Source organism: Oryctolagus cuniculus, chromosome 15 (genome assembly GCF_051225735.1).
Source record: "Oryctolagus cuniculus isolate XC-2025 breed Fujian yellow rabbit chromosome 15, ASM5122573v1, whole genome shotgun sequence".
In the NCBI taxonomy this organism is placed as follows: Eukaryota; Metazoa; Chordata; class Mammalia; order Lagomorpha; family Leporidae; genus Oryctolagus; species Oryctolagus cuniculus.
In genome coordinates this window covers 16552797-16578197 of record NC_142881.1, presented here as the reverse complement: position 1 = coordinate 16578197, position 25401 = coordinate 16552797, and the positions used below count along the sequence as shown (strand labels likewise).

The 25401-nt window shown below is 49.7% G+C and overlaps 1 protein-coding gene across 8 annotated transcripts in view; it reads right to left on the bottom strand.

Moving 5' to 3' along the window:
* The window catches only part of NRAP (nebulin related anchoring protein), a 71127-nt gene that overhangs the window by 20341 nt on the left and 25385 nt on the right, over nt 1–25401 (bottom strand). For all 8 annotated transcript variants that reach the window (XM_008270528.5, XM_070057204.2, XM_002718751.6 and 5 more), the window contains 16 exons: nt 23260–23358; nt 22227–22331; nt 20719–20826; nt 20369–20470; nt 18212–18409; nt 17553–17657; nt 15015–15113; nt 14120–14224; nt 12851–12958; nt 11718–12029; nt 10555–10659; nt 7073–7171; nt 5446–5550; nt 4627–4734; nt 3981–4094; nt 2176–2373 (listed from right to left, as the gene is read on the bottom strand). In XM_008270528.5, the coding sequence (XP_008268750.3) occupies nt 2176–2373; nt 3981–4094; nt 4627–4734; nt 5446–5550; nt 7073–7171; nt 10555–10659; nt 11718–12029; nt 12851–12958; nt 14120–14224; nt 15015–15113; nt 17553–17657; nt 18212–18409; nt 20369–20470; nt 20719–20826; nt 22227–22331; nt 23260–23358 (2070 nt within the window). The remainder of the gene's footprint in view (nt 1–2175; nt 2374–3980; nt 4095–4626; nt 4735–5445; nt 5551–7072; nt 7172–10554; nt 10660–11717; nt 12030–12850; nt 12959–14119; nt 14225–15014; nt 15114–17552; nt 17658–18211; nt 18410–20368; nt 20471–20718; nt 20827–22226; nt 22332–23259; nt 23359–25401) is intronic.

Here is a 25401-nt window from a genome sequence, read left to right as displayed (position 1 = left end):
GGGGCTCTCGGCAGATGCGCTGCTGCTTCTTAGCGAATGTTCATGGGCTGGGGTGGGAGGGGCGCTCAGAAGACAAGACTTCCCTGTTGCTTCTCTCCGAGTAGCTGTTACAGGGAGGCTGGGTGGATCTGTATTTTGACATGGGCTATCAAAACTAAACACTGCAGTGGATTGTGGTTAGAAAGTCAGTTGTCTGGGGGCAGGTGTGCAAATGGCCTAACAGGTCTTCTCCAACAGCAGCAGGAGACATTAATCACTCCTGCGTTAAGAAAGAACTAATAAATGAAACTGAAATAATCTGGCAAAGGCCTGTCTGAGGCCATGCGGGTGGGGGAGCGTGTGTATCCCTGAGTGATCTGGGCTGACAGTTTAAAGAGTCCCCAAACCTGCTGCCCTCAGCCAGCCAGGCGCCCCCTGGGCGTGCTGCCTTCCAATGCCATCACAACGAGACGCAGGGCAAGCCTGCCCTGATCGACTGACAGCGGGGCTGAGATGAGATGAGCGTGGCAGCTCCCTTGCTCCTACGGCTGCTCTCAGGTTCCTGACAGCTGATGTCATTGAGTAAACGCTGTACACAGGCGTGAAACTGGGACAGACGACAGATGCCCAGATCTGAGCACTGCTCGGCTCACAGGCCCCACCAGGCCAGGAGAGAGGTTTTCTTCCCCTACGTGGGCCCGTTACCTGCAAATCTCCCAGCACGGAAAACCTTGCAAGCTAGGAGAGCAGGCAGGTACCTGCCCGGTGCTGTCACCTCTTGGGAAGAACGGTCCGTGTCCCCTGGTTAGTGAGGACAAACTCCGGACATCCTCGTCCTCCTGGCCTGCCTGTTCTGAACCAGGAACTGGGACTGGGACGTGGTGTTACAGTGGAGTGACAACTCCTGGAGGGGCCCCAGGAAGCATCCCAGAGCCCTGATTTCCCGATCTCACCCCTAAGACTCTTCTCCCCGTGTGGGTCAGTTCAGACGGGTTCTGAGCAGCCTCTCCCAAGATCTCAGCTCGGGCCCGGGTTAAGCTGCTGCTTGCGCCAGTGCCAGCACCTCACATTGGATCTCTGTCTCCAGTCCCAGCCACTGTGACCCCGCATCCATGGCCACTCTGCTTTGCATCCAGCTCCCTGCTAATGCGGCCTGGGAAAAGCAGCAGAAGATGGCCCAGGTACTTAGATCCCTGCCACCCACGTGAAAGACCCTGATGGAGTTCCTGACTCCTGGCTTCAGCCTGGCCCAGCTCCACCTATTGTCTCTCTTTCTACCTATCCCTCTCTTTCTATTATTCAGCCTTTCAAGAAAAAAAAAATCCTCGCTCTGTTCAGAAGATGGGTGATGCAGGAACAAATGAGGCACCCTTGCCCAGCTGCAGGCAACACCATGGGCAAATCTGAACCGTGAAAGCCATGAACCTTAAGTTCCAATCCCAGCCCTCTCACTTTTCTTTTCTTTTCTTTTTTTTTTTTTTTTTTTTTTTTTTTTTTTTTTTTTTTTTTTTTTGACAGGCAGACAGCGAGAGAGAGAGGAGAGACAGAGAGAAAGGTCTTCCTTCCGTTGGTTCACCCCCCAAATGGCCACTACGGCTGGCGCACTGTGCCGATCCAAAGCCAGGAGCCAGGTGCTTCCTCCTTGTCTCCCATGAGGGTGCAGGGCCCAAGGACTTGGGCCATCCTCCACTGCACTCCCGGGCCACAGCAGAGAGCTGGACTGGAAGAGGAGCAACCGGGACAGAATCTGGTGCCGCAACCTGGACTAGAACCCGGTGTGCCGGCGCTGCAGGCAGAGGATTAGCCTAGTGAACCATGGTGCCGACCCTCTCACTTTTCAAGTGCAATCGTGCAAACTTGGGCAAGTCGCTTACCTTCTTCGCACCTCACTGTAATTCCTCTGTAAAATGAGGATAAAGATAGCGATAAAGGGCTATTGTGAGGATTAAGTGAGATAGTGCATGAAAACACTGCCTAGAATTCGGCAGAAGCACCGCTAAACAGCAGCTGTTAGGAGACGTGTGCAGTCGTGCCCAAGGGCTGCGTGGGACTCTCAGGCTCTGTTTGAAAAGAAGCCGCAGGTTGAGGACGCCTCAGCCCGGGGGCCTTCCCTGGGCCAACAGGAGTTTGCAGGGCGCTGCCTGGGGGCAAAGCTGCGCAGAGAGGGGCTCTGAGGGAGAGGTGGGGTCGCCTTACCTCGCTCTGCAATCTGTGTGCTTTCTTGGCACAGCTCAGCCTCAGGTCTTCGGCCAAGGAGGTGTACTGGGGGAGTGGATGTTTGTAGTCCTGGTCGCTCGCCAGGCTCTGGGCCCTCTTGGCATGCACCAGGGTGACCATGTCCAGCGGCAGATGGAACTGCCCCTTGGAGTGTTCAAAGCCTTTCTTGTAATTTACCTGGAGGGACAGACGAAGCAACAGTGGCTATTTCAAAGTCGCTAGTTGCAGGGAGAGTGACTCAGCGCACGTGTCCTGGATCAGCCTGGGGAAGGGCGGGCGGGGGGGGGGGGTGTGCGCCCTTCTTGTGGTCTAACAAGCCTGGCTTGTCTTGGGTCCTGACTGCCCACCTTCAGCTCGGCTCCTGGGGGTCATTAGGCTGGAGGAAGAAGGCCCGTGGTTGGGGCCACACAGAAGTCCCAGGAATTGATATAAGCAATGCCCGTGAGCCCCTTCCTCAAGTCCTTGGATCTCCCCCTTGCTCGGGGCAAGACGATGCATGGCTAACTTGCACTCTGTCTACACTTTCCTCCCCATCACCCGCCAGGTTCGGGCACCAGGGATTCTCCTCCCACGGGAGCTTGGGAAGAGCCTCGCTCAGCCCGAGATGGCCTCCTCATCTGTGCAGGAGCCAGAGCAGTAGGGAAGATACACAGAGAGCCGGTCCTGAGGACGGATATTCCCTGAAGCCCAGCACGTCCCAGGAGGGGAGGCGGAGGCCCGCTGCAGACCCCCAACTCCACAGCAGTCTTTGGGGCAGCTGCTTAAGGGCTGGGCGTCCACCACGGGGCTTGGTGCTGCCCAACACAGACTCCTCTGCAGCCCCTGCCACCCCTCCCTCCGCCCCCTCGAGGCTTCAGCTGCTCACGTTGCCCTCGCTCCCAGCAAAAGGGCAATCCACAGCCAATCCTAGACCCTCAGGCAGCCACCCAGGACAGAGAGGGAGCAGATGTTAGAAGTGGGGAAAGCAAGGCAGGGCACCTGTGGAACAGGAGAAGGGGGGTGGGATATGAGCTAGGGCTGGCTCTGTGTCCTGGCTATGCCTCTTTCCCACGGACCTCAGGCAAGGACTGACCCACTCCATCTCAGTCTCCTTCTCAGGAAATGGGAATGAACAACAGGATGGAGTTCCCAAAGACTGTCACGCAGTTAACTAGACCATGCATTTCAAAGTGTCTAGTCCCCCACGGTATGCTGGGCACAGATTTCCTCACTGGCATTACCCAACTCATACACACACGAGGAAACAGCATCTACACACACAGCAGCAGCAGCTTCTAAAGGCTGCCATCAACGATCAGAGGGTGGTAGCAAACTCACATGCCTATGGGGTCAGGCACGTGTCACAGGTACTAAAGCTGGAAGCGGGGGAGGAGAGAGACTGCATGATGGGGAGAGCGCACATCCACTCCACACGGAGCTGTCACTCACTAAATTCAACTTGGGAGCCCAGTCCAGCTTCCGGCCCGAAGTCTCACACTTTTATATAAAAGTTTCCATTTTTAAAGGTTCGCAATTAATTCACTCTACAGGCCAAATCTAGCCCGTGTGCAGCCACTGGGCAAAATCAAAGAATGCCCAGCTTGGAAGGGAACCAAGGGGTCAACTAGTCCAACCTCATTTTAGAGAGGAGGAAAAGCAAGCCCCGAGGGGATTTAACAATGCCACCAAGCAAGGCAGCAACCGAAGCAGCGCCCACGTGCAGAAGGATGAGTGACATTCGCTGGCGGTGGCACGAGCATCCTCAGGTGAGGCCCACGGCGCCCGGTGCCTTTTCTCCCACTTACGTCGCTCTGCAGAGAGGTCGCGTGCACTGAATGTGCAAGGCTGAGATCATCTTCCAAGCTCCGGGAGCCAAGCATCTGTCCTTTCATTTTCTCAAATGCCTCTTTGTATTTGTACTAAAGGGAAAGAGAGCGGGAGAGAGTAACAGCTCGGGGACAAGGGACACGGAATGGAAGAGGTGGGTATTGGGCGAAAATGTTTTGTTCTTTTGACAGTAACTGGGGGAGTTAAAAGAAAACTCGCGGGAGTCAGCAAAGGGTCTATTCTTTCATATGCAAGACTCCCAATGACTAAAGGGCTCAGCGATGAAATCCACGTGGGCGGCCCATGCTGGAGGAAGGTGGGTGCATTGTTAGCAGTCTCTTCACAGGGACTCGCTTTATGAAATCTCGTGGTGGAGGGTGCATTTCATCTGCCCAGGGTCCGTGTTTACACTCCAGCATCTGGCTTTGTACCCCAGGCTGGGCAATTTTTTTTTTTTTTTTGCTGGAAGATACATTCTTTCTCACCGGTCACTATTTGATTGCCCTAATGCAGTCACTTTGGAGAGGAGAGGATATTAACCACAGGCAAAAGAAGGCAGGGGTTAGGGGCAAAAGGAGTGAAAACCGGCTGGTGTTCAACATTGTCGCAGTGCTGAATGCTCACATCGCTGATAATGTCGCCAGAAGCCTTTGCCGCCTGGAACGGAAGGGCATCCAGCCGCAATCTATAGCCGCCTTCTCGAAGTTTGCTCCAGGACTCCTTATAACGCGTCTGTAGGGAAGCGTGCACAGATAAAGACCTTCCAGTGACCTGGGGTTTCCCAAGTTTCAGTTCATTATAAGGGTGAAGCTCTGTTGGGTGGTGGGTTTTTCTCCCCCTCCCCCACTTGGGGTTAGAGACCACTCGGGAAAAAATCACCAAAGAGCTGGCTTCTGAATCACACCTGCCCCGAGTGGGTAAAGCCACACTTTACCCCCTTGTTCAACGCAAGGGCTTCGGAATCAGGGCCAGATTTTTCTGAGCAGCAAGTGGATTGGAGGAAGGAAAGGTTGCATTTGCATAGCTCTTTACATAAGATAAAGAAAAGTCAGACGTCTCTCTCTGAGATCTGGGAGGGCGGGAGGGGTGCTGGGAGAGGGGAGGACGTGAGCCCGAGTCTCTCCTTTGCAGGGTTGCTGCATATACTCAGCGCCCCTGCGACGCTCCCATCTTCCAGCTCCTCAGTGTCAATGCCATCTGTCCCAAGCCATGCACTTTCCCTGTCCCACTCTGTCCAAGGAGCCTGACCCTTCTGCAGGACCGGCTCCTCACTGAGCTCTGCAAAGGAGAGAGTGTGGACCTCTTGCTCAGAAACCGCCGTTAAATTTGGGGATGATGAGAACAGAGCATGACAGCGGTGCTGGGTCCTGCTGTGCCCAGGGCACCCGAAGCCAGCCCTGACCCTTGTGTCAGTAAAACCGGTGCCCCTTGGGTCAGCCTCACCTCGCTGATATTCATGGCATTCAGCTTGGCCAGCAGGACTTCAGGGAGGTCAGCGGTCTGTGTGTAGTGATGCTTTATGTTTTCTCCTTGCTCCTTGTACAACCTCTGTGGACAGAGATTAGATTCTCATTTAACCCATAGCCTCCCGGACGCAGGCATCCGCCAAGCTACCCTACAAGACACCCAGGTGCGACAACTGCCACCTCTTCAGAGAGACACAACCACTGGCGCCCTGTCCCCACCCAGACTTCACAGCCTGCGTGGGTGGTGTCCTGCACATCATTCCCTCTCCTGGCCCAGCTAAGAAAGGACATGCTGAAGCTCTCCCCTCCGTGAGTGTTCCACTCGTGGAATGCTGCAGAGGTGGATGTCAAGTGCGGAAATGAGGTCTGGTTACCACCGAATAATTCACTTATCAACTGCAAACACCAGGATGCTCCCTTACAGGTGCGGCTGGCCCTACCCCTGCCGCAACGCTCCTCCCTCCTGTCCAAGGACTCTTGCCCTAAGAAATGTGTGCTGGGTGGTCCAGGGCTCTGTTCCCCCAGAACTCTGATTTGGGCTCATGATGTCCTAGGAGGTCACAGTGACACACGGAGCTGGCAACAGCCACAGGAGAAAAGTTCCTAAAGCAGGCTTTTCTAGCCCAGATCTTACCAGACGTGTCCAGGTTTCTACGCATCACAGCAGTGCCCCCTAGAGTTGGTTAGGGTAAGGAAGAAGCAAGGATTTTTCCTTCATACAAAAGTTCTTGCTTGACCCTCTGTGCTTTCCAAAATGCCATTTGATGAATGGGCTGATTATCAAGAAATTATAAATTCCTAAATGCAGAAGCTTGTCAACCATCCTATCACAGATGCCGACAGGCGCTCAGGTCATGTTGGAAAGTGCTGAAGAAGGCACAGTCAGAATACTTTGCTTAGTTGGAAAGCAAAGGAGGGGAGTTTAAAACCCCACCTTGCACAGCTTGTAAATTTACCTCGTGGAAAACTGGACGGTTTTAAGATATTGAAAGCCAGGTCTGCCCTATACAAAGATCTGCGGAGTCCTCTCAGGAGAATCAGCCAAAAAGTGCTAAGCCATGCCCCACAGGGAAGTTTTCTAGGGCCCATCACTCAGTTTTAGTCTCCAGTGGACCTGGCACCAGAGGGCAAAGGGTCCGATCTTGGCCTCCCATTCAAAACAGAGCATGGGAAATGGGCTGCACACAGTCTCATGTATTTAAATCAGTCAGATCAGTGAGCAGCAGTTCCTGCCCTGGGGGCCTGGCTTCCGTATTCCATGACCAACCATTTTCGCCCAACACCGGGTTTTCTAAACACAACACTTTCAAACAAAAGGAGAGGGGGAAATGGCCTCTCCACGGATGCATGTGCAAGACATGCAGATGGGGAGGCATCCCGGGGCAGTAGGGTGCGGGAGCCCCACTTGGCATCCGAAGTGTAGGAACGCCCATGGGCATGGTAATGAGGAAGCACTCCCGCTAAGGGGGTCTCTGCAAAGGACAAGGAGCTCCTTCATCCTTAGGACAACAGAAGGAGCAAGCCCAAGGAGCCCTGTGCTTCAATCGCTGTGTTGAAAGAACAGCCCACTCTCCAAGTCATAATGTATATACATTATCACTTACATCCACGGCCTGGGTATAGCTAATTCTGGCCTGGACCATCTCCGGAGTGTCTTTAATACTGGTAAACTTCAAAGCATCTGGATGCTGACGGTACTGCTTCTGTTGAGCAGAAAAAGATCAAAGCTGTGAATTTTGTGCTGCTCTTTCATGCCATTTGAAAGAGAAAATCATAGGTTGCTTGAGATTAGAGTGAATTTGTGAACATAATTATTATTCTACTTCCTCCATCTTTCTATCCTAGGTGCCTTCAGGTTAATATTTGTTTCAATTTAAGAATAACCTCATGTCAATTAACATTAAAGTATTTCCACCTGGCGCAAAGACAACATCTCAAAATTAGGTTACACTGGTAAAATACTGTAGGATACACACTTAGGAAGGATTCTTTTTATAGGCTTCAAATACTATGTCACAGTTGTTTACATATCTTAGTTTGCCTCTTCTAAGCAAGAAAGAGCATTCGTAGTCACATTTACCCATGGAGGCTCTCCATGTTTCTTCCACAAAAGGGCTCGGCAGACATCATTTCATTTTACAACCCTTTCATTTTACAGACAGTGAGCCTAACCTAGCCAATCACTTTGGAGCCTGGTGCAGCTATAAGTCTTTAAAATATTACAATAATAAGAAAAGAGGTGCTGTTACTGGAAGAAGTCATCATACAGTTTGAAACACTGAAACAAACAAAAAATTACAAAGACCATAAATGCTGGCAAAGACCTGGGTACTGAATTCTTCAAGTATTCTGAAAACCATGCTTTAATTAATTTGTTTTGCAAAAAAGTATTTTATTTGAGAGGCAGAGAGACAGAGACAGAGTCAGAGAGAGCTCCCATTTGCTGGTTCACTCGCCAAATACCCACAAAGGCTCCCAGCTGTTGCCAAAGCCAAGAGCCAGGAATTCCATCCAGGTTGCCCATGTGGGTAGCAGGAAACCAATTACATGAGCCATCACTGCTGTCTCTCAGGGTCTGCATTAGCAGGAAGTCGGAGTCGGGAGCTGGAGCCCAGAACTGAACCCAGGAACTGTGATGTGGGAAGCAGGCATCTTACCAGCTCCTAGCCACTAAGCCAAATGCCCAAGTGTGCTTTTTCTTTTTAATCAAAGTTTATTTACTGGGGACTGAAATCGTTCTTATTTTAATGCAATCATGGAGTTTATAATTTCCTAAATCAAATAATAAACACCCCCTCACTGGTCTTACTGGATTTTTAAATATATGAGGTTGTCTCGGGACAGCTAAATATCCAATCAAAGCTGCCCTACCACCTGTTTTTGTAAATAAAGTTTTATTGGAATGCAGCCACACGCATTCTTTAACACGCTGGCTGGCTGTTTTCCAGGTAGTCATGACAGAGACCATATTTGCCATCTGATCCTTTACAGAAGAGCTTTGCTGAGCCCTGCTTTACACAACAGGTGTGAGTGTGTACATCGGTGGCTCTTTCACAGTGCTTGGCATTCTCTAGAAGTTGAGAGGTCAGCCCAACTTGACGCTGACCTGGAAATGTGACAACCTGAAATGAGATGGCTGGGAAAAGCTGTCGGAGAATGTCTTACCTGACGCACACATCTCAGGGCTTGTGTGAGGCAGCGACAGCAAATTAAGCAAATTATTTGAGCCAATTTGCAAAATTAGGTGGCGAATTCACACCACTGCGGGATAAGTGGGTCCCAAAAGATCTTTTGGCTGCCAGATGGAGATGCGTAAAGAAATCATCTCAATGCCTAAGGTTTGCATAGAACAGTCTGACTCTTCTCTCTGTATGGAGTCCAATATGGGCCCAATATTAAGAGATCTGGGATCTGGCCGGCGCCGCGGCTCACTAGGCTAATCCTCCGCCTTGCGGCGCCGGCACACTGGGTTCTAGTCCTGGTCGGGGCGCTGGATTCTGTCCCGGTTGCCCCTCTTCCAGGCCAGCTCTCTGCTGTGGCCAGGGAGTGCAGTGGAGGATGGCCCAAGTACTTGGGCCCTGCACCCCATGGGAGACCAGGATAAGAACCTGGCTCCTGCCATCGGGTCGGCGCGGTGCGCCGGCTGCAGCACACCAGCCGCGTTGGCCATTGGAGGGTGAACCAATGGCAAAAGGAAGACCTTTCTCTCTGTCTCTCTCTCTCACTGTCCACTCTGCCTGTCAAAAAAAAAAAAAAAAAAAAAGAGTCTGGGATCATGAATCTTCAGACCTAAGTGCTTGTTCCTGTTAAGCTTTTCATGTTCATCCCACGAACAGCTCATCTCGGCAACTGGACTGAATAATTCAGGGTGGTGGTGTCCTTCTTGGGTTCTCAGGGTCTTTGGAGACTTAGGTGTTAACCAAGATTCCAAAAAATTAGGCCAGACTAAGGTCACTTATGAGACTGACCCTATGTGCCAGGTAACTAGAATGTTTTCCTATGGGCATATCAACCCTGGGCAGGTGTGTTTGAAAAACCAACATGAGTGTCTTTCTGTTTTAACCATGCATCCCATAATAAACTATTTGCAAAACAAGGTCCCTGGGGACTCACTACCAAAGCAAACGTCTTCTGGGGTTATGGCCATTATCGTCTCCTCTGCATCCAGAAAAGTCCAGAAACACCCAGCTCCACTGAAGCTAACTGAGCAAATGCCCCCTGACCTTCTGCGAAAACCACTCCCCAGACAGACAGGAAGAGAGCTGCCTTTGGTGGTTCGAGGCTGTCTCACTCTAGTAAGTAGCAGCCAGAACAGCTCACTGGGGTGCCTGGTGCAGGGGCCATTCTGACCCCAGAAGACGTGGGCCAATGTCTGGAGAATGTGTTGGCTGCCCCAACACATCTCACGGGCAGAGGCCAGGGATGCAGCTAAACAGCCTTCACGACACGAGAGGGCCCTCACAACACAGGATTATCAAATGCTGACCTTGAAAAGCCCTCATCCAGACTGTGAAAACACCTGCTCAATGGAACCGCCCCCCCCCCCAAAAATGCCAGGAAATGGCTCTTTTTATAAGCAGCAGAGCCTTAGGGTCCAGCCAGGGTGGCTACAAGTTGGCAGGAGTGAGGTTCAAATAGAAGCGAGACATCTCTCCCACAGGAGAGAGCCGGGTCACGTGCTGGATGTCACATGACTATCAAAACCTGTTTACACTGAGGAAGAAAATGTGTACAAGTCACCAAGGGGTTTTCTGGGTGCCATAAATGCACCTTTTCATCATCTCTCCTGTGTTGCTTCATTAAAAAGGTAAGTTGGTGGGTAGCAATTGAGCTCCGTTTGACTGTCATTATTATTCATAATATCATTTGTCACCCACTTTGTTTTTGCCTGGGCTCAATGGGCCCCTACTGGTGTGTGTTTGGTATGTGGTTTCCCTCTAATTACCAGCCCTAGTCTGGGTTTTGAGGCCTTTCATGTGGCTTTGCCTTTTTCTTTGCCTTTTGAGTGGAAATTATTTTAATTTTATACAGAAACACCGCACGCCGAATGCAGCCAGGCCCGCTCCACGCTGTCAGGAAATCTCACCTCGCTAATGAGTTCTCCTGCCTTCTTTGCCTGCTCCACATTTAATGACCCGGTGGCGACCCAGCCCGTGCCTTTCATCCACTTCACATCTGCCCTGTATTGGTTCTGACAAAGGAGAAAGAGGGGGGGAAAAAAAAGACAGGCCATTGTTGGAGCAGACATTTAAAGGGCTATTAGCGGCTCCCGACATAGCCTTGGTGCCAGCTGAGTCAAATAAGATGCCTCTTTTGTCTTATCTGATTCTGCACAGTCAAGGGTAGGGCTCCGAGATGTAAATTAATTTCCTCTTTAATTGGAGGCTTCCCTGAGGATGGTGGCTTTAGGCCCCACCCAGGGCTCTGGAGGGAGGAGCCGGGATGGGGCCCCTTGGCTCCCTCAGGAGGAAACGAATCCTACTGGTTTCCTTGTCTCAAAGGACGCATGGGGGAGAAGCAAATGAGAAATCACTACAGGGCCCAGGTGGCAGCTCTTGGAGGGAACTGTGCAAGACAGGCCAGACTTCCCACGCACCCCTGCGCAGGGCGGGGGGTGGGGGCAGTGTTCCTTATTTCTTTACCTGCCATGGAGCAAGCAGTTTTAACGGAAAGCCATTTAGGTAGATGCTTCTTTAGAGGCAGCATGTCATCCATCTATTATGCAGGAATTCTACCAGGAAGTGTGTCCACACACACACACACACACACACACCCGTGTGTCACAGACTGGCCTGCCTTTGCAGCAGTCCCACACTCCTGGGCAAGAGTCAGCTGAAGACAGGAAACAGAACCAGAGAGAGGACCCAAGGGGGAGAGGCGAGGGGCTGCTCATTCCAGAAAGGACCACTAGAGTTGAAAGGGGAGGTGAGCGATGCTCTCCCCTCGCAGGCCACAGCTAAGGATGCCACAATACATGGCAATGCAGAGCACCCTGGGAAATATATGTGGATCTGAACTCCAGGAAGGAGAAGGGAGCTGTGTGATTTTTCTGTTTGTTAGTACGGAATTGAACACAGGCATGGTTTGGATAAAAGCTAAACCCCAAGGACACCAAAGTGTTCCCACTAAGGGATGTGGAAGCAGGGCTGCCGTCAGTGTGAACGGCTGCCCTGAGGGTGTGGGGAGATGCTCGCGCCAGCTCGTGCACACGTGCACACTGCACACACATGCACACTGCACGCAGCTTACATCGCTCTGTAAGCCGTAAGCCTTCTTGGCCCATTCCACTTTCATGTCTGTGGGCAAAGCCGTAAAGCGATGCGATGCTGTCCTGTAGCCGATGTCTGTGGCGAGATCCTGAGCCTTGCGGGCGTGCACCAGGTGGATCATGTCCAGCGAGACGTGGCACTGGGACTTGGTATCCTCGAATCCCTTCCTGTACTCCAGCTCGCTCTGCAGCTTGGACATCTGCAGCGAGTGACTCATTTGTGAGTCCCCCTGGGCACTCTTGGCCCCGATCAGCTTCCCTCTGGACTTCTCGTAATCCTCCTTGTACTTCACCTAAATGAGAGGAACAGGGAGGGATCCATGACAATCTCCTAAAGGAACTATTCTGATACAAGCCACAGGCATGAGAGCGAAAGCAAAGCCATTTATGAGATCCTATCAGAATTAGTCGTAAAAATGTTTGACTCCTTTGAATATCTTAAAATTTCCTTTTACCAAACTGTGAAATAAAATATTATTACGCACCATTTCCCTTTTCACCGTGGCTGCCAGAAAGCTCAGAGCTTAACTGAGTGCTCAGCTACAGTAACAGCGTTTTCCAATTTTCTAGTGAAATTCCACCTCTTCTCTAATTGTTTGAGATCATTTTTTCTGGATTTATTCTAAATGGCCTATTGTTTTCCATGAAAGCAACCTTAAAATCTTTTTTGATAACAGTGAGAACATTATAAATAAAAAGTTATTGTGAAATGAAAAAGAAACATGAGACTGGCACTGTGGCATAGCAGGTTAAGCCTCTGCCTGCAGTGCCAGCATCCCATATGGTCGCCAGTTCAAGTCCTCGCTGCTCCACTTCCAATCCAGCTCTCTGCTATGGCCTGTGAAAGCTGCAGAAGGTGGCCCAAGGGCTTGGTCCCCTGCACCCATGTGAGAGACCCAGAAGAAGTTCCTGTTTCCTGGCTTTGGATCTGCTCAGCTCCAGCCATGGTGGCCATCTGAGGAGTGAACCTGAGGTTTGAAGACCTCTCTCTCTCTCTGCCCACGCCCCGTAACTCTGCCTCTCACATAAATAAATAAATCTTTTAAAAAAAGAGCTTCCTGGATGGAAGAGGGCAAGATTCTGTGGTTTCTTGTTGCAGATGGGACTGACTCACCTCACTGGCCAAGTCCCTCTTGGCCTTGGCTGTCAAGAAGGTCAAGGAGTCGAGATGCAGCTCAAAGCCTTTTGCCTTCTGGCTCTCCCAGCTGCTCTTGTATAGTTTCTAAGGGGATTTGGGAGACAAAGGTGAGAGAGTGCCTCTGGACCCTCTCCGAGGAGGATGCTTCCAGGGACGACACCAACAGCCACGTAACCCAGATACAGCCAGGCCATCTTGTTCCTACCCAATGGCCTCTGGGCACACAGGGCTTCCATCGCAAGCAGAAATTAAACTCCAGAAGCTTTGAGAAATACCAGGAGTCTTCCTGGAGGTCTCAAAGACATGCCCAGGGTGCAATAACCTTGCATAACACAGCGACATTTCCGAAAAGCCTGTTCCTCATGTCTGTCCACACGCCCCATCCACCCAGCACCCCTGCCTCACTCCCGCCCTTTCCCTGCGGCCTCCAGCCCACCTGCCCTTTCTCCTTGCTCCTCCACTCCCTCTCCTGCCCCTACCTCCAGGTTCCACGAACTCTGTTCTGGAAGGCTTCCCTCCCTTCCTGTGGGTGAACCAATGTGGCCTCTGCTTCTCCTTGTGGTCCTCCTCCCCCGCTGACTCAGATCAGGACCCCAAGGACCTGGGAGCCAGCAGGGAGGGCCAACAGGCCCCTCACCCCTCCACGGAAGACAGAGCGGGGAAGTTGGGAGTAGGGGAACCTTCATGTGTGCCAGCTGCCGCAGCACTCATCCTCCACACTTTAGGCACTGGAAGGGGGCAGGATTCCGGGGTCTCTTGTTTGAGTTGGGGATGAACCCACCTCTCTGGCCAAGTCCCACTTGGGTCACTGAAGCCTCGACAGCCCAGTGAGGAAAGGACTAGAATGAGCCTTGTTTCCCTTGTTAATGGGACAGCGGAGAGAGGAGAATCTGCTTGAGATCACACACGTGCAAGGGGCAGAACGGAGGCTCCCACCCAGCAGCGAGGAACAAACATCTTTGCTCCTGCTCCCTTCTGCCATGACCTTGTGCTGCTGCAACTCTGACCCTGAAATAACCCCTGGCTCAAGTCCTCCTCCAGCTCTTTTCTGTGGAAGGTGGTCCTCCCCTCCCCCTAAAACACTGAGCAAGATCCACATCGGCTGGATGGCTGCTTTTCAGAAGGACCAGATGTTTGTGACCTTGATTGACACCGACATCACTGATGCGGCTGCACGGGCTTGGGGACCAGGTGGTTTTACACACAGGACGCAGAGCCCAGGCTACCCATCCCCTCCAGCTGTACCTCACTGAGTTGGGCAGCATTGGCTCGGGCCTGTAGGAAGAGAGGCTCATCTTTGCTGATGGTGTACTGATGGACCGACTGCTCATTCCCTGCCTTGTAGGCCACCTGTTGGGAGACAGCACTGGGTCAGAAGCAGGTGGCAGGGGTGGGCACGGTTTGCATCTGTCATAGTGTCTTTCTGTCTGTCTGCTTGGCCCTTCTCTGACTTGCACCATAAGTTCCTCACAAAATCCATCGGAACAGACACAGTGACCAAAATGACAGCACAGTGCACATCTCCGTGGGAACCTTAGCATGCTTGCTTTCTCTGCCTTCTCCCCAAACTTGAGTTTCCAAACAGGGGCTTTCTGTGACTCTCCTGTTGATAGCACTTGTTCTGGCAGGTGTACCTAGACCTTGAGGAAGGAAAGCTAGGAAGGTCCTGGCCAAATCCTAGCCACCATGGCACCTGCTCAGTGTTGAACACTGGTCCATAGTTGATGTGTGTGGTGCCTCACTGTTCTGCCTCTCATAGTTGAGCTCAAGTGGCCATGACCTGCACACATCCCTCAGATGTTCTCCTCCAAGGTAATTCTCCACTGGCTGCATAATTACAGAGTTCTTGATGAGAAACAGAGAAAGAAGACAAAGGAGGAACTAGAGCATGCTGAAAGCAGAAAAGGAGCCAACTCAGCCCTGCATCTATCAGGGGGGAAGTGCAGCGGGCGGAGCAGGGAGACCTGGTGTCCAGTTCCCAGAAACAGGCTTGGAGCCTGCAGAAAGCTGGGAACAGCCTATTTAAGGGGAAGGCTCTTTGGTTCCTGGATCGTGCCTGGGCAGCACCTGCTGTTGTCCCCGGAGGTTCCCAGACCCATGACACAGCAGCTTGAGGGAGAAAGGGCAGCCCAGGACTCACCCCACTCTGCAGTTCTTGGCTCTTCTTGGCGTGCTCCATCTGGGAGCTGTCGGTCACACTGGTGAACTTCAGCTCGTCCACCTTCTGCCGGTAGTTTTTCTGTTCCCAAAGAAAGGAGACCCTACAGCATTAGGCTTGGGCTGCCTCCCACCACGATACACATGTGCATGTCATACACACACACTTTCTGTGACACAGGCATTTCCTTGGGAGAATGTTCCAATTGGTTCTACAGCTTAAATAGAATGGCACAGCCCCAAGACAGCCTGCTCTGGTAAGCTTTTTTTAATTGTCATTACTAAATGGGAACTCTCATTTTTAGCTTCAGTCAATCCTGTATTTCTGTGTGTTCTAGGGTGTATCCATTTTATAAACTAAATCTGACATAGGAGGGTGAGTGGGACGAAACTTGGACTTTACAACCAAGATGACGCAGGCTCAAACCTCATCTCTACCTCGTTCCAGCTTCACAACATTGGGCACATCCCTAAATAGACCTGAGCCTCCCAGGCTTCAACTACACAAGCAGAACAACAATAGAGCTACTGCATTAGGGGTGGGCGGAGCCTTCAGTGCCATGCTGTACACCAGTGTCAAGTCCCTGGCACCGAGTGGTTCGTACATAGCCATTACCACCACCCATGGTGTTTTCATGACTATTCAGGACGTAGCAGCTCTAAGAAAGGAGAAACCCCAGGAGCCACCAATGGTGGTCAGATGGGTTTCACCCTGTGGGTCCTCATTTTCTAGGTGACTGAGGTCTTGTCTTCACAGTGTGGCCACCTCACAGTCACAGACCACTTGGTACATTTTCAAATGTAGTTTTGTCCCCTCCAAAGGAACTTTAAGTCTTTCTTGAAGATTCATTCCTCTGGCTTTTCCACTGGAGCTGTCAAAGTGGATGGGAAAGGTGGCCACTGAAGCCGACTTGTTGAACCAGAGACTCCCTGTCGGTGGGGAGACCAGAGATGAGCTCACAGCCTGGTTCTGCCAAAACTCTCAGTGCCATCAGCAGAGGGCTATAGATACCAGCTGAACCCAAAATAGCAACTGGAACACTGGAAGCTCCAAATTTCCTCCTCCGTTAGGATGGAGTGGGCCTTTGGGACAGCAAAATATAGAATTCTAGAGAATATATTTAGGAGACTTCTAATTTTCCTTCCTCATTCCATTGCACTGGATAGGAAAACTGTTTCACCACGTAACTGGACAAAGTCACACTGGCTTGCCATTGTTGAAAATTCTCAGTCAACACAGACTCTGCATTGCTCAAATCCTAAGTACCCTGCAGAGTCACGAATCCATTCTCTATAGAGCACAGCAAGACTATAAACAAAGGTGAACAAGATAAAATCTCCTTGGCCCTTGGGAACTTAAAAATCAGGAAATGAGGATGAGCTAAATATCAATATTCCTGAGATTGAAGGACCAACCGGTTGGGTTCCCTATCAGAATAGATGCAGCTGTGTTGCCTCCACTTGGATTTTAGTTGGTCACAATGAAGCTAGCTAACAAGAATTGTAAAAGGATTCTTTCTCTCTACCTCCCTCTGTATATATTTTAGCCCTACTATGCCCTTATCCAAGAGAAGAGTGAGTGTAGTGGAAAGATTAGAACAAATTACAAAATATGCTTGAGGAAGGCCATGTTGCTTAGTAGTCAGGAGCTGGGGCATGGGAACAACACCCTGGATGGAGATCCCAGCTGTTACACTTGGCATTAGCCTTATTTTTCTCACGTAAGATGGGACTATTAACATAATAACCACAGAATCTACTCAAAAGGGCTGTTGTGACCCACAGATAACCACATATGTGTTAACATATTCAAAGTGGTCAATAAATTACACCAACGATTAGTCATTATCAGTCCATAAACGACAGCTATGACTATCACTATTGCTATCATTTGCAAGACATGGGCCAACTCAGCCTGAACCAAGGGGCCCCTTTTAGGATCCCAAAGCTCCTGAAATAGTCACACTTCCAAATGAAATGTCATTCAGAAGTCCTCCCCTGCCTGCTGCCAAGGCCACCTCTCCAAGGCTTACAGAGGAGCGTGGGCTTAGAGCACAGGGACCTTGGCGATTCTCCTGCTCAACCTTCTCACTGTGTATGAGGGAAGGAGGATCAGGAAGGTTCAGTGACTTGCCCCAAGTCTTCCGTGAGCTTAAGTTTAAAACAGAATGCTGGCTGACCCCTAAATAGCAAACTAATTCATAAGGAATCACACACTCCTCCCACAAGAAAGGTATTTTCTCCATGTGCTGTATGTGACAAGCTTCCCAAACCAAACAACTCAGATTTAGTGGCTGCTTTTCAAAATAAATTGGTAGGCTTCTTAAAAAAATACCTCCCCAGGAAGTTAAAGGGTGCGGTAAGTTAGTTCAGGGTGTGCTCCAAGGGCCAAATGAGGGGGTCCTCCCCTTTGAAAAACACCCAAAATAAGCCTCGGGGGGAGGGGTTGTCAGAGGAAAAGATCACTCCGTGACCCAAGGGTGGAGAACTACTGTAGGGCTGGGGCCCAAGCTCAGGTTACCTCACTGGCCAGCTGGCCAGCCTTCTTGGCCTGTTCCAGATTGAGACTCCCCTCCGTGAGCCACCCAACTCCCTTCATCCACGCCAGGTCAGCCTTGTACTGCAGCTGGAAGAGAAAAATCACAAGGCCTCATCAGACACAGGAGTGCACACGGGATAAAGCTGTGGGAGAGTGAGGGGAATCTCGACCCTGCATTGGTCTTCCTAGAGCACCTGCTCCCCATGCTTAGGCAGATCTCTACTTGGAGGTCCACTCGGGCCCACCTTGCAATGAGAACAGCATGTTCTGCTTCCATTCCGAAGCATCATAACCTTTCTCCTATTTTTTTATCAGACCATGGAGCTTCTTTGCCAGAGTGCTACACTTCCAAGATTTACTTAAGATGTTCAACATTTACTTTCCTTTTGCTCTTGTTCACTAACAACCTGCCTTAGCTTTCATAATAGCTCTGTCCCCCAGTCTTCCAACCTCTAATCTCTGTTGTTGTCTTGACTATAGTTGCATCTCCCTATCTGTCCTCCCTGGGCCTAGCCCATCCTCAGCAGTTCTTCCTGGCTCTCTGAGTTAGAAATGGATGCACACACGGGCTCAAAATCCTTATGAAAGGGCCTACAATGACAAGAGGTGCATGGGGAGAACTGTCAGTGAGTGGGACTCACCTCACTCTGGAGCCCATAGGCCTTCTTGGCCCACTGGGTCTTCATGTCTTCGGGCAGCACAGTGTATTCGTGCAGTTTCTTCCTGTAATCCAGGTCACTGGCGAGAGCCTGGGCCTTCTTGGCGTGCCTGATGTTTACCATATCCATGGGCAGTTGGAAGTGGGTCTTACTTTCTTCAAAGCCTTTCTTGTATTCAACCTGGAATGCACCAAAGCAAGGCCCACTAGTCAAAGCCTGCCCTTGCAAGAGTGATGTGAAACCACAGGAAAGAGCCCCAGGCCTTCCTGAGAAGTGGGCACTGTGGGCAATGCCACCCATCTGTCAGAAAGGTGTGGTCCTATTCCCGGCTCTGTAAGGCACTGTCACAGGGGAGCTGAGAGTCCACACGACTGTGTCTCTGAATGGACAACCTCCTGCCAATCATAAATCTCATCACCTAGCTACTCCAGGAAGCATACACTCTATCCACAGTCCCAGAGATGCTTTAAGAGGGAGAACATGAAAGCTTGTGTTGTGCAGCCAGACAGAACTGAGTTCAAATCTGATCTGACTTTCCCAGCTGGGTGACCTCTGGAACGTTCCTGCACCTCCCTCAAGGCTCATTTCCCTTGGGACAACTGTCGTGCTATGTGAATGAAATAGTAGCCAAACATGCTTAATACAGGCGTGGTCATATTTCAAACGCTTGACAACTGAGAACAACGAGGATGACAACAACAGTGACTGTGGTGGTGATGCTGGTGAGGATGTTGAAGATGGTGGGGAAAGACAGTATACCTCAACAGAGGGAGTGTGGTGCAGGCAGTGAGAGTGCTGGGGTGCCGGTCTCTACCCCTCTACCACTACCACTGGCTACCATATGACTTGGGGAGACACAGTCCCTTTGACCCTCAGTAGCTCCAACTGAAAATAGGAAATGCCAGCTTTTTTTTCCATTCTAAACTGAAGCAAAATTCTCAACGTCTATTTATGCCTCATGACTATGCACTTCCTAGGGCTTATTCTTGTCGATTCATCCAAAATCACGACCGAGACGCCAACTCTCTCTATTCAAGCCACGGCTCTTTAATGACTCATCAGGCCATTATACCGACTGCACCATCAGAGCAGCATGAGCTGGCCTCACAGGCGAGGGCAGGCGATCAAACACAAACTCCAGGCTCTCGTGTCTTTCGCCTGTTCAGTATTGGCCAGGAAGCCTCGGTTAGAAGCATGGTCTGTGTCTGTCCCTTCTAGGAGAACTCCCTCTACCAAAAGGCTTTTGCTAAGTGTCACTTAGCAAGGTTACAGTCCAGCCATTACAACGATGGACACGCAGCACTACTCTGATTGGCTGGAGTCTGGGATGCCCTGTTGTTTGTTAAATGTTTTGAATACCACGTGTGTTTGTAGCCACAGGATTCATCTCGAACTATTAACAGGAAGACATTTACTGCCTACCTCAATGCTATGGTTTAAGTTTGTCTTTCTCCAGCAAAACTCACATTGAGATTTAATTCCTCAGTGTGGCAGTGTGGTGGACTCAGTGGGAGGGGCTTGGGTCATGCGGAAGGGGCTCTCGTGAATAGATTCACGCTGTCTCATGGGACAGAACTCCCACTCTCGTGTGGCTGAATTAGCTGCTGCACCACACAGGTAGAAAGCACGGCCACCACGTGTGTTCTCTCACACGTGCCCACTTGTCCTTCTGTTCTTATCCACCACTTGTGACGCAATGCGAGCCCCTCACCAGAGGCGGCTGCCCGGCTCTGACTTCCAGCCACCAGAGTCATGGGCCAAATAAACCGTTCTTTATAAATGACCTAGTGTCACTGTTCACAACAGCAGACAATGGAACGAGCAGATTAAGCTTCGGGAGCTATGAGTTCATTGTCAAAGTCTCAGTGTCTGGTACCCTTCTTGCCCATAGTAGTTGCCAGGTAAACATCTCCGGAGCGAATACTTGTGGCCAGACACCTTGTACCTTGGGGCCACACTCCTCATCTACTTAAAAATATTAGTCTTCATCGGCAAAATAAACAAACTTCTTATGCAAGCCAGGAAAGAAAATGAGTTGCAGACAGAAGTCAATACAAAGGTAGCAGTCCCAGGTGAAGTAGGCTCAGGAAAAATTAAAGCAACACAACTCTAAGAGGGCTGGGATAAAGAGGGGTTTACCTCGCTGCTCATCTTGGCCACCTGCAGGGAATGCAGAAGCCTGGAGTCTGCGGTCCCCATGGCTTTGCCTTTTGTTTTTTCATACTCTTCTTTGTATTTAATCTTGAGAGAAAGAAGAAAGTCTACCGTGAGTGACAGAGCAACTTTGCCATCCAGGGGACTCTGGTTTGAACAAGTGCAAAGGCAACAATGCCAAAAATACACCTCCCAGTCATTCGTGAATGCAGATGCAGATGAAAGTGTTGTGATGTTTACAATGTTAACTGTCATTATTTTCCACCTGCAGGACCCACTGACATTTCATTGGAGCCATTTTCTATGTGTTTCGGAGCTAATGAGAGGAAACCTACGTTGCTAGCAAGCTCCCCGGAGGCTTTCGCGGCCAGCAGAGGCATGGCATCCAGCTTCATCTCGAATCCCTTTCCCTTTGTCTTCTCCCAGCCTTCTTTGTACTTAACCTGACAAACAAAACCACAGGTGAACAGGAGTTGGGTTGCTCTCCATATTTCTGCCAAAAGTTGAACAGTTTTTTTTTTTTCAAAAGCACAGTTGATTTCTGATCTATTTGCAAGCCAGAATCTTGACTGTTGTTATCAAAATGGAAAGAGTAATTATTAACACCAGACATGCATTCCCTTGCCAGAGGAACCATACAGGGCAGTGCCAATGCAACAGAACGAAGAGAAGACTGCTTTGTTCCTCTGGCTCTGTGGTTTCCTGATCATGTGACTTTGTGCAATTATCTCTTTGGGTCTCACTTTACCACTTGCAGAAGGAATATCATGTATTATCTGTCTTTGGATTGCTGTGAGAATGGATTGAGTATAGCACATTAAAACATAGAAAATAGATCCTAAACTAGCCAACTATAACACAGATGATATTGCCATAGCTACTGCTTATTGACCCTTTCCTAAGTGCTTTCTACTCATTAACTGCAAATCATTGCATTTTGCCTGTGAGGCTCAGAAAAATTTGAGAGGTCATCCAGGAGCATACAGGCAAAAAAAATGGCAGTGCCCACATCTAGACCCAGGTCTACCTAATACCAAAGCCCATGCTACTAACTGCATCCCTACAATGCTTCCTGGGGGCATGATAATTTCAAATGCACAGTGTCCATCCAGTATAAAAGAGGCATTCAAAACCGTTAGTTCTTTCTTCTTCGCTGCTCCTCGAATTCCATCTAGAAAGAGGTTCCCCATTACATCCCACCAGTGACCCCAGGAAGAATCTAATGATTAAAACTGATCTTGGGGCCATGTGGTGGTGCAGTGAGTTAAACCGCTTCTTGCAATGCCTGTATCCCATACTGGAGCACTGTTTGAGTTCCAGCTACTCCACTTCTGATCCAGCTCCCTGCTAGTGTGCCTGGAAAGGCAGTGGATGATGGTCCAAGTAGTTGGGCCCCATCACTCATGTGGGAAACCAGAACAGAGTTCTGGGTTCCTGGTTTTTGCCTGGTCCAGCCCCTGTCATTGTGGCCATTTGGTGAACGGAAGATCTCTCTCCCCTCTCTCTGTCACTCTGCTTTTCAAAGAAATAAAATAATCTTGTCTCTTTAAAATTTAAATTTCCTCCACACGGCAAGTCACCAGCTAGAAGTCACCAGGATGATGGTGAGGAGTGTATGTGTGTTCACACACATGCTGAACATGAGAATTAAATCTCTTGGCCCAATTTATCCCTAGTGAAAACAACATGCCAGGAACCAGAAAAATTCAAAGTGATGACATAACAGATGCCTTTGGTGAATATCTCAGGAACGGGACCTTCCCTGCTTGTTGGGCCACCCTGGTACCTTGGCTTACAGGTCTGTAGCAAACCCTCACCACCCACCCCCACATTGCTCGCTTACCTCACTGAAGAGCTCGGCATTGGTTTTGGCCTTCACCAACTGAGGCACATCCTGTGGCAATGTGTAGTTCAGCTTATTTTTCTCATAATCTGCGCGGTAATTCACCTGTTGGATTTAGAATAAACCCTCACGGTTATTCTCTGGGTGACTTTGTGGAGGGGAGTACGGTATTTCCCAATTTCTCCTTAGACTCATAGCCGAGAAGGAACTTCTCAAATTTTACAAGGGAATTTTGGAAGGACGTTGTAATACTGTGAACGTTTTAAATCAATCGACTGAAGATGCCACAGCAAAGTAAAATACCTTAAAGTGTTTTACTCAGTGTTGTGAGTTTGCCAAAAAGTCTGTGACCATTGCACTGTCTCACCTGACAAGCAGGCACTTGAACGTCTAAAGCTTAGTTCTGAACTCGCTGCAGTGCTGAACATCTTACTATGCTTCGGTTAGTAACCGGAAAGAGTAACTGTCAAATACTTGCCTACACTGTGCGGGAAAAAAGCCCCTTAAATCACACACAGAGAAAGGAGCAGACCAGAGGTGATTCCTGACGGGAGAGCACAGTGGCAAACATGAAGCAGCCCCGCCCCTCAGTCAAACCTGAACCTTGACACCAAGAACGACCGCTGGCTTTTTGGTGTGCCATAGGATACTGCTTGCAGGTGTCTACCTCCTTGTTTTTACCTTTCAGTCAGTCACCCTGAGATGTTTCTAGACTAAAATATGTAATACCTGGAACTTTCTTCAAGATAATATGGGAGGGGGAAGCAGATGGGCACATCAAGGAAGCAAAAAGCAAGACTACCCATGAGCTGGTAGCTGTGGAAGCTGGGTGACAGGCCCAGGGGGATAAATGATGCTCTTCTCTCTGCCTTTGAATGTATTTGAATTTTCCATAATAAAAACTTTAAAGCGGGGGAGTCATTTCATGGCTGTAACAAGACAGGCATCGGCAACAATGCAAATCAAATCCGTGGGGTCAGAGATCAGAGGCTACCAAGCATCCACACCGGCTGGGCAAGGGTGGGTCACTCACATGACTCAGCTGCTGGGCATTGATTCTGGCCTGAACAATCTGTGGAGTGCTGGTCACCGAGCTGTACTTCACCTTGTCAATGCTTTGCCTGTAGTTAACCTAGGTAAAAACAAGCACAAGAAAACATCACTCGCTCCTTCCCCTGAGACTTACTTAGCTCCCTTCCCCTAAGTCCACCAGAGTGGTGATTCTCAAATTACTAGAAAAAGAAACAAAAGTCACAGTTGAATACCAAAAGGCATACCAAGCTCATGGAAAAGCAGTGCATTGAGGAATGAGTGACTTCAATAGGCAACTCTGAAACAGATCAACTAACCGCCCGATAAAGGTGAGAAAAGGTGTTCAACCACATTATGAATCAGAAAAATGCCCAGTAGAATCACAGCAAGATACCTTCCCACACCCACCTGAAGAGCAAAAATGAAAATTTCTGACAACACTAAGTGTTGGCAAGGGTATGGAGCTACGGAAACCCTCACAAAACTGCTGGCAGAAGGGCAGAGCGGTGCAACCACTCTGGAAACCAGTATGGCATTTTGGCACACACACACACACACCCCATGTCTTACGAATTCTATTCCAAGGCTCATTCCCGTGAAAATGTGTGATCAAGGTCACTTTATAATAATTCGAGCTGTAAATCTGCATTTAGTGTACTTTTATACACATTTCACACACACACACAAAATGACGTTAAAAAGAAGAAAAAGTCCACGCAAGGCCATCCATGCATCTTGAAGTGGACAGCAACGGAGCACCTGTGGCCCCTTTTAGAGATGGTATTAACATCTCTGTGCCCCGTACTCCAGCCCTGACCTGGTCCTCACTTCTACCTTGCAGTACCCCCAGGAAAACAGCCCTATGCTTGGCACTTTTATAGAAAATGTGGGTTCGGTGGGGAGGAGATAGGATCTCCATTGCAGCTTGATACATCGACTGTTTTGCCATCTCAAGATATTTGGGGCTAGTGGATTTTTTGTCCTTCAAGGGTTAAGGATTATTAGTTTTTGGCACATGAGAATATATTCATCCCATCATCTTATTTTCCTCCAAACACATGTGACCTAGATCTACTGCAAAGAGTATGGCAACTTGCACAGGGACTAAAGGACTATGCTTAAGGCTTGAGAGTAGCTAACAAGGCATGGGGTGCCACGCTGAGCTGACTGAGAGCCCCAGAAGCCTGTCCCTGCAGAAGGGAGGCTACAGTGAATGAAAAGAGGGTGATGTTATAAATGACAAATGACCTCAAGGTTAGCCTGAGATCCTGGCAAAAGCAGACATATACTGATCCCTAATCCTGCCCTTCCTCCCTTATGGCTGCCTGATCTCTTCCATTCATTCATCCGCTTGATTGTCCATTCATTCATTTAATAGTCACAGCTGTCTACTCCATGCATAGGAAGCAAACAAACATTTCTATGTCCATGTAGGCCTCTCAGATGTGGCCTGGCTCCCTAACTGACCCAGTGCCTCTGGACACCCAGGCCTCTCCGCCTATAGACACCAGGTTAAAAGCAGTTGCCATCTGGGCACCATCCTGGCTTACGGCAACCATATCACCCTTTAACACAACACTCATAGATTTCAATTTTGTTTACTGCCTGAAGCCTAGGACCCCATTGAAGATCCTGTACAATGTGGCAGCTTCTTTACACCTGGGTTCTGCCTAAGAACTCCACACGTTTTGCTGTGACCCCTCATCTACTGCCTATTCTGCCTGTACCCCCACCCGTGGCCTCCGACTATGTCCCTTTGGCTGGCTCTGCCCTTCACAAGGGCCCATGTCTCAGTCACCACTGTATAATCCTATGACTTCCGGTCTGTCTTCATTAAACCTGGCATAGGTGCCCCTCTCTTTGCCTGCTACTGCTTCCTGTTGCTGCCTCCCCAACAGGACAGCCCAGATCAGGGAGTCATTGCAGCCCAGAGGTCACAAATGCCCATGGGAGCCAGACCACTGGCTGTGTCAAGGCTCAGGGCTCGGTCTCATTTCTGGGAAAGTAGTAAGAAGTGGTAGGGATCATTGCCAAGAGCAGCAGCTGCTACCCAGCTCTAGGAACACAGAGTGGCCAGATTTTCCTATGATTTCAAAGAAATCAGAAATAATAATAATCATTATTATTACAAACAATCTTGCCA